Source organism: Myotis davidii, unplaced genomic scaffold, assembly GCF_000327345.1.
Source record: "Myotis davidii unplaced genomic scaffold, ASM32734v1 scaffold458, whole genome shotgun sequence".
Lineage (NCBI taxonomy): Eukaryota > Metazoa > Chordata > Mammalia > Chiroptera > Vespertilionidae > Myotis > Myotis davidii.
In genome coordinates this window covers 939,108-948,561 of record NW_006289819.1, presented here as the reverse complement: position 1 = coordinate 948,561, position 9,454 = coordinate 939,108, and the positions used below count along the sequence as shown (strand labels likewise).

At 36.4% G+C, this 9,454-nt stretch overlaps 1 protein-coding gene across 16 annotated transcripts in view; it reads left to right on the top strand.

Moving 5' to 3' along the window:
* SCMH1 (sex comb on midleg homolog 1 (Drosophila)) overlaps positions 1–9,454 on the top strand; it is a 102,865-nt gene that overhangs the window by 48,764 nt on the left and 44,647 nt on the right. For 14 of the 16 annotated variants that reach the window (XM_006762566.2, XM_015563164.1, XM_015563166.1 and 11 more), the window contains one exon: positions 3,999–4,087. The exons of the other annotated variants lie outside the window; for them this stretch is intronic. In XM_006762566.2, the coding sequence (XP_006762629.1) occupies positions 3,999–4,087 (89 nt within the window). The remainder of the gene's footprint in view (positions 1–3,998; positions 4,088–9,454) is intronic. 16 annotated transcript variants of the gene reach the window in all.

The following is a 9,454-nucleotide window of genomic DNA, read 5'->3' as shown; positions in this document are numbered from 1 at the left end:
TGTTTCCATGTCAGTATTTTTAAGGTAAGCATATAACACTTGCAGCATGCCTAGGTTTAGAATTAGAGACCTGGCTTTGTAAAATTCACTCAGCCACTTACTAGCTTAGTTATGTGGCTACTGATAAGTTGCTTTACCTTTACTTTTAACCTTGAGTTTCCATAGCCTCACCTGCCAGATCATTAATAAACTCTGCCACACATGATTTTTATCGCATTCATCAATTCCTGGCACCCATGTAATAAGTGGAGATTTTCTTCTTTGTTCAATAAAACTCTTATTGAGCTTATATTCCAGTTGGAAAATGCATACACATTACAAGGGAAAATAAAGACAAATTCAGGCAATGATAAGAGTTAAGGATAAATAGAAGGGAGTGGGATTTAGAAGTCTATTTTAGATAGCGTAGTCTAGGAATGCCTCTCCGAGGAGCTGAGATTTCAGCAACTACTAATTGTTAAAGGTTTGAGGAAAGGGAAGGGTTTTCGTGGCAGAGGGATGAAGCTTGGTATGTTTGAGGAATAGAAAGGCCAGTGCGTGGAGGACAGAGGAGTGATAGGAAATGAGTTATAAGAAGTAAGCAAGTTCCAGATTATGTAAATCTTGTTAACATACATAAAGAGTTTAGATTTATTTCGTATTATGAGATGTGAGCATAAAAGTGTGATCTGATTTATATTTTAAAATACATAAAACATGTTCTGGCTGCTAAGTGGAAAACAGCAGGATGCAAAAGTGGAAGCGGGGCGTCTGTTAAAAGCTCTTGCAGTATATGCAAAATCTGTGACTTAAGTTAGGGTGATTAGTAGTGAGTGAGAATATTTAATGGTGAGAAACTATTTGATTTAGGTTACATGAGATGAAAGAGCCATCAAGACTTGCTAATTAATTGTATTTGAGAGGTAATAGCAAGGGAGGAATCAAGAGTGACTTAGTGTAGGCTTTTTGGTCTGAGCACCTGGGTTTAATAAGTAGTGCATTAACTGAGATGAGAGGACGAGGAAGGGAACAAGTTTGGAGGGAGTAGCAAAGTCAAGGGTTCTGTTTTTGCCTTAGCCGGTTTGGCTTAGTGGATAGAGTGTTGGCCTGTGGACTAAAGGGTCCCGGGTTTGATTCTAGTCAAGGCCACATACCTCGGTTGTAGGCTCCGGGCTCTCATCAGGGGCATGCCGGAGGCAATCAGTTGATGCGTCTCTCTCACTTTGGCGTTTCTCTCTTGTCTCTCCCTCTCCCTTCCACTCTCGAAAAATCAATGGAAAAAATATCCTCGGGTGAGGATAAAAAAATAAAAATTCAAGCACTTTTGGATTTCAGGTAGAGTTATAGAATAAAGCAGTTGGAAATACGAGCATGAGGTCTAAGCTGGACATGTAAATTGGCAGTCATTATTTGACAAGAGAAAAGCGGGGATTATGAAATGATCAGGCACTGAGGTACCCACCTTGCAAGCACCCAGGCCATTGTTTAATTTGAGACCTTCAAATTGTCATTTTTCTTCTTTCTGCTTTCACAAACTTATGACTTCAATTATTTTTACCTAGAGAGATAGTATGGAAAAATTGAGTGATGAAATATTTGAAGATATTAATGTGATGATTAATAATGAAGGCTCTGGAGACAGAAGAGTTGGGTTTAAATCCTGTCTCTTGAATATTGTATTTATTAAAATTATAACCTTAGATATTTTACTTAATTTCTCTGACCTCAGTCTTTTAATCTATAATATTATAAATAATAGACAGCATTTGTCTAACATTTAGTATATACCAGGCAGAATTTTAAGTCCTTTACATGTATTAATCCTTAGAATAACCCACTGAGGTTGTTTTCCCCACACATAGACTGGGCCTGAACTTGAATTTCTTCAGAAATTTAAATTTTTTTCTTTTAACCATGATAAAGGAAGAGTAGTAGTCAAGATTCTTTGGGCTATGAGTGAAAAAACCCAACTCGAGCCAAGTGAAAGGAGGGGACAGGAATTACAGACTCATATAATGGAGAAGTCTAAGGCCTGGTATTGAATATGTCTGAACACGGGGCTTTAAACACTCTCATGTCTCTCCATCATTTGCTCTACCTTGGCTTTATTCTCAGTTCTGTTGTCCATGTAGCAACACCAAATCTGTAAACTCTGTCTAGCCGTGATCTTGGAGAAAGACTCTCCTCCAATATGCATATCATATCAGAAAACAGTTGACCCAGCTTGGTAAATACATGCACACTCTTGGTCTAGGGCAGGGATGGGGAGCCATTTTGCTGCCAAGGACCATTTGGATATTTATAACATAATTCCCTTAATATAAATTTATGCCTCTATGAAAAAAAGCTCCTAGATTTACTGAACTTTAAGTCCCGCCTGTGGTTGCCTTGGCAAGACCAGACCAAATGTTTTTGTGGGCTGGATGTTCCCCACCCCTGGTCTAGGGGAATCTAATGCTCTTGAATGGCCTTATTTTCCATTCCACACTTAGGCAGAGAGAGCCATGTGACAGACATTCTCAACAAATTACATAGAATTAGGATGGGATTTTTTTCCAAAAGGAGGGGCGGGGGTGGGGAGGGAAGCTAGACAAGCCAAAAAAGTGATGGTAGTTTTAGATTAAGTGATAGGAGCATCCATATTGCTGTCGCCATTGTTGGTGTAATTGAGCTACTCCAAGTTATCTTCCGGCCTTAGAGGCTTGGCTTGGCCTAGCCAGCTTTGAGACTAAAAGTTTAAAAGATATAAGGTGATAAATCTTATTAGTTCTATTTTCTTCTCCCTTCTTGCTTCTTCACCAGTAATTTAACTTTAATCCCAAAAGCTGATTCTTCCTTTTTCATTTTATCTACACACGGTTGAACATAGTGGTTAAGAGTATAGTATGGGCTCAAGGGTCAGATTGTCTGGGTTTCAATCCTATCTTTGTCATTTGCTCACTTAGAAATCTTAATCAGTTTATATATCTTTTCTCATCTATAAAATGAAGATAATATCTACCTCACTGGGTTGCCTTGAGGATTAGATGGTCAGTGGAAAGTGATTGGCACGATGTCTGACCCACAATAAAGAGTTAAAAATATCAGATTCTATTGTAATTTCCAGCTCTGCAGCTTTGGTGCAGCCCCTGTTCTTTTGTCAGAAATGGGAAAACTGAGGTAGGTTGGGAGGCTATGAAAAAAGCACTAGATTTTGGTATCTCAGGAGAGAGTTGAAGCCAAATTGAAAGAAGTACTTGGGACTTCTTTCCACTAATTGGAAGACCTAACTATAATAATGATCTTATTTTTATAATTAATTAATTAAATGGTACATTCTTATTGACTTTTCCTTACTGAATGACAATGGACAGTTAACTTCTCTAGGCTTTTTACTTTTTTTGTAAAATGAGTATCTTTGGACAGGATGATCCCTTTCATCTTCATCATTGCCTGATCCTTCATTGGTTAAGTAAAATTGAAGATCAAAAAGTGTTTTGTACTTGGTGTGTATGTGTGTGAAAGAGAAGTGAGAGAGCGCACACACCAAAGAATGAGAGAAAGAGAAAAATAGTGAGTTAGTTTATATTGAAATAAACTAAAAAGATGTACTTGTATATTGGGTTTATCAGTTGACATATTTGGTTTCTTCTTAAGAGATGATTAAGAAGAAGAACTTTCACACTCTACTGACCATTTCTAACGATTTGTTAATTTTATCTCACATCTATTTTAGATTTTTCAAGGAAAACTTTTTAGGTGCTATGAATCTGTAATACTTGTCTTGGAGTCAGGCCACTTGGTTGGGGACTTTGTTCCACTACTTGCTTTGCAACATTACACTTGGGCAAATTACATTCCCTCTATGTGCCTCATTTTCTCGTCTGTCTGATGAGGCATTTCCTCTATTTACCTTTAAGTCCTTTCCTAACATTCTATGATTCTGTAACATAGACTAGCTGGATTCCAAAGGGAAAACTTGATATTGCCATTTCCTTTGAAACATATTTTTTATCTGTTGCCTATTATGTTTGCTGCAGGATTTCGGTTGAATGCCTCCTCTTGGCCCATGTTCCTTTTGAAGACACTAAATGGAGCTGAAATGGCTCCCGTCAGGATTTTCCACAAGGTATGGTGTCCCTCAGATATCACCAACTCTAAATTGCTTAAGGTCATATGCTTATATTCTTTCAATTACTTAGCCTCTGATATCTACATTATACTTATGGCCTGAGGATGCCTTCTCAGAAACTAATTCAGCAGAAGGATTTAGTACCTTATGAAGCAGCAATTATCCCCAGAGGCTAATTCTAAATATAGACTATAAATTATGATTATTGGTTTTTGGGTCCCAGCTCTACCAATAACCTATGTCCTTTTGATTTCATGTATAAAGTGGGATTCTGTCTAACTTACAGGATAGTTAAGTTAAAATGTGTTTACTAATAAAGTATATAAAATGTGATATAAATCTAAAGGAGCTGTTCTTATAAATCTTGGAGTTCCATAAAGTTCTTATACTAAACAGAGAAAGGAGACAATTTTTGAGTGCTTATAGTATGTTTGGAGTTTATATACACTATCTCACTTAATACCCACACTTAACTTTCTGAAACAGATATTATTTCCACTTAGTAGTTAAGGAAACAAATACTTTTGAATAAGGAACTTGCCCAAGATCATATGGCTAGTAAGTGGTAGAATAGGGATCAATAACCCATATTCATTTTTCCTTATTTCTCCAGGGATGAGGCACTCAGTCTGCTCTCAGTTGAATTCTTTATCTTTAATGAGGTTAGAGTTATAAAGGAAACTGGATTAGTGTTGCCTGTGCTGCTATTAAAGTCTAAACCCTAAAGCACTCTGGCTTCCAGAATATATATACATATAGTGTACTGGGCAACTTAAAAACCCTTTCACTACAGAATAACTCAAAATGTTTGGTGGGGGCAACAACTATCTTTTTAAATGCTTTGTTGAGCTTACTAAAAAGGAAGAAAACTCGCCCTAGCTGGTTTGGCTCAGTGGATAGAGCATTGGCCTACGGACCAAAGGGTCCCAGGTTTGATTCTGGTCTAAAGCATGTACATCGGTTGCAGGCTCCTCTGGCCCGGGCCCTGGTTGGGGCATGTGCAGAAGGCAACCAATCGATGTGTTCTCTCACACTGATATTTCTCTCTGTCTTTCCCTCTCTCTTCCACTCTCTCTAAAAATCAATGAGAAAATATGTTCAGGTGAGAATAAAAAAGAAAGAAAACTCTCCAGAGGCTAAAATGAAGGAAGAAAACTAGAGTGTTAAGTGCATGCACTAAACCTGCAGGTATTTTAAGGAGATTTCCAATACTCTTGTCTTTTACCAGCCACAGTAGGATAGAAGATGAGGCCTTGGGCCCAGCAAGCCAGGAATGGACCTGAGACTGCATATATAAAACCAGATCAAATACCTCAAATGTTTACTGCTTAGTGAAAGACTGTTACATTGATGAGGAGAGTCTCTGCCTGGGCTCTGGGTAGGGGCAGGTATGGAGTCATCTCCTTGATAAAACAGTCTTTCTCTCATGGAAATCCAGGGTTCAGATATGGTACCTGTATTGTCTAGAAACTCCAGAGTTGTATGGAGATATTTCTGAGTGCCCAGCAGAAGCAAACCCAAAACCTCTCTAGAGAGTTTGGTTGCTTTCAACCCAGATGTCATAGAAGTTCCCAAAGTGAAGTACCAGTGAAGATGAGTACTCCCTTCAGAATTACAGAGCTCTCAAAATAAATCCAACATGGTGGGACATTAGTAGACACAACAAACAGTACGACTATAACCCCAAGGACTTTCAGAATAGAAATATCAGATAGATAGAGATTATAAATTAAATTTTTGAAAATGATTAAAGAATGAAAAGAAGAAAATTTTATTATTTTGTGGTTGTTGTTAATCCTCACCTGAGGATATTTTTTCCATTGGTTTTTCAGAGAAAGTGGAAGTGAGGGAGGAAGGAAGGGGGAGAGGAGGTGAAGGAAGTGGGAGAGGAGGGCGAGAAAAAGAGAAACATCTATGTGAGAGAGACACATCACATCCTCCTGACTGGTTTGGGGTTCAAACCTGCAACCCAGGTATACCCTTGATAACTTTGGAGCATGGGCCAATGCTCTAACCACTGTACACATTGGCCAGGGCAAAGAGAGGAACTTTTTTAAATGATAAAAGTATAAGATCCTATTTTTCAAAGACAGATTTGAGAAAAAAATTGAACATCTGTAAATGAAACTTAACCATTAAAAGTGAAAGTTAATTATAGGTATATAAGCAACATAGACATAGATAAAAGAGAATTAACTGAAAGACATATAAGGAATTTCCTCAGAATGCAGCACAAATAAAGAAATGGAAATATTAAAGAGAAGAGACAAAAACAATAATATTAGAAGGTCCATTAATGTTGAATATGAAATCCAGAAATAATAACTAGAAAGTATAGAAAAGAACCAATATTTGCAAAGATAATGACGGAATTTTCCAGAGTGTATAATAAAGGCAAATATACAGCTTAAAACATCATGGTATAAGAGGTTTATGGGGGGGAAAGGAGAACCTATGTAATACTTCAACAGTAAAGATTCAGAACCATTAAAAAAATGGTATACACAAAATCAAAAGAAAAGATCTGAGCAAGTACTCACACAGAATTCCTTCAAAAGTATTGCAGTTAGGCTGACAGCACATTTCTTGACAGCAGCAGTTCAAAACAAAGATAACAGGATAATATCTCCAAAGTTCTTAGGAAAAATAGTTGTCCATCTAGAATTTTATATCTAGTTAGAGTATTATTTCAGAATGAATATAAAATGAAGACATTTTCAAACAAACTAATGTAAGTAGATGCCAACATATCTGCTGAAAGAACAACTGAAGAATATATTTCAGGAAGATCATTGAACCCAGAAAGGAAGAAATGAGATGCAAGAAATAGTGGTGAGAAAAGACTGGGTAACATGTGGGCAAAGCTAATCAAGCATTGCCTATAATTATTTAAAACCAATTATAATAACAAAACTGATTAATTCTCAGCATAACAATGTGAAACTAAATTATCAAACACTGTTAACTCAGGAGTAATTAAAATATTCTAAGGTTTTTATAATGTGACTAGAGATAAAGATGAGTTTTAGACTGACTTATGTCAACTATACAGTTATAGTCTTAAGGAGATCCACTGAAAGATTATAAATAGAATGGTTAACATCTGAATCAATGAGGCGGGGAAGGGAAGAAAATTCAGTCAATTGTAAAGAGAAAAAAGAAACTTAAAAATCAAGTAAAATAGAACTCTAGGAAATACAATAAATTTAAATATATCAGTTATCACAAGAAATGAGCTTAAACTCATCAATTTAGTCTAACAGATTAGATTGTTTTTAAATCTACATACTATTTACAAAAGATCCTGATAAAATATGCCCCAAAATGTTGAAAGTAAAAGAATATAAAAGATATACCAGGCAAATCATTATCAAAATAAAGCTGGTGTTGCCCTGGCCAGTGTGGCTCAGTTAGGTGTCATCCTGTGTTCAGAAAGGTTGCCAGTTTGATTACCAGTCAAGGCACTCTTCTGGTTGCAGGCTTGATCCCCATTGGGGGGCATGCAGTAGGCAGCCAATCAAAGATGTTTCTCTCTCTCTCCTTCTCCCTTTCTCTATAAAAATCAATAAAAATATATATTTTTTTAAAAACTGGTGTTAACTGTACTGAAATCAGACAAAGGAGACTTTGACGCTAAAAAGCGTTTAGAGATCATTAATGATTTTTTAAAAGTGCAGTTCAGCCATGGCCGGTGTTGCTCAGTGGTTGGCGCATCGGCCCACACACCAAAGAATCTCAGGTTTGATTCCCCGTCAAGGGCATGGGACATATACCTGCGTTGCGGGTTCTCTTCTCAATCCTGGTTTGGGCTCATGCAGGAGGCAACCATTTGATGTCTCTGTCCCTTTCTCTCTCTCTCTTTCTCTTTTTCTCTACCCCGCTCCCTGCCTCCTTCTTTCCACACTCTCTGAAAAGCAATGGGAAAAATCCTCTGGTGAGGATTAACAAAACAAAACCAAAAAAAAGTACAGTTTACCACGAAAATGAAAGTTATAAATATGTATGCTCCTAAAGAACACAGCCTCAAAGTATATAAAGCAAAAATTGACAGAATTACATGGAAAAATTGGAAAACCCACAATCACTAGTGGCTAATTTAATACATATCTCTGAATAATTGATAAAGTAAGCAGACAAAAAAATTGGCGTTATCAGTCATCATAAGCTAATCTGAATTAAATTAGTTGATCAATTTGTAAAAATCAGTTGCATTCTTAACAATTGGTTTGAAAATAAAAATTTAAAAAGATATAATTTATTATAGCAATAAAGTTACAATGCATCTAGAAAATGTTAGTAAAAAGCAAGCGTTTTTATAGAGTAAATTTAAAAATGTATATTAAAGAAGAAATCTATATTAAAGATTACTTAACCAATGGAAAATGCTATCATGATCATAGATGGGAGGGTTCAATATTATATATACAAAAGGTACTTTTTCCCAAATTAATCTATAAATTCATTGGGATTCCAGTCAAAATCCAAATAGGGTTTTTGTGTGGAACTTGAAAAGCTGATTCTAAAATTTATACAAAAGGTGAAGAGCCAGAGAACATATACTAGGTGTACCGGTTAATAATGCGGATTTTTTTTCAATAGCTGGAGTTACACATATGTTGATATATGTGCAGTTTGATATGTATGCTATTTTGTTGTATTGACAGCAAGCTTCAAAACTTCATATGTCAAATTTGCTGAAGGTGTTAACATCATAGATATTTTTACACTTAAAAATGTCGAATTTCGTGCCAAAAAAAAGAGAATTTGCGGGAAGTTATACTTCATTACTTTATTTTAAAGAAAAGTGCTGCTGAAAATTATCGTATACTTCAGGAAGCTTATGGTGAACATGCTCCATCTCAAGATACTTGTGAACGCTGGTTTAAATGCTTTAAAAGTGATGATTTCAATGTGAAAGACAAAGAACGTCCAGGTCAACCAAAAAAGTTGAAGCATTACAAGCATTATTGAATGAAGATGAGTGTCAAACTCAAAAACAACTTGCAGAAAGATTAAATGTTGCTCAGCAAACAATTTCCGATCATTTACAAGCAATGAGAAAGATTTTAAAAGAAGGAAAATGGGTGCCACATCAACTGAATAAAAGACAAATGGAAAACTGAAAAGTCATCAGTAAAATGGTGCTTCAGTGGCACAAAAGAAAATCTTTTTTGCATCGGATTGTGACTGGCGATGAAAAGTGGATTTATTTTGAGAACCCCAAACGTACAAAATCATGGGTTGATCCAAGTCAACCATCAACATCGACTGCAAGGCCAAATCGCTTCAGAGAAGAAGACAATGCTCTGCGTTTGGTGGGATCAGGACGGTGTGGTGTATTATGAGCTTCTAAAACCAGGTGAA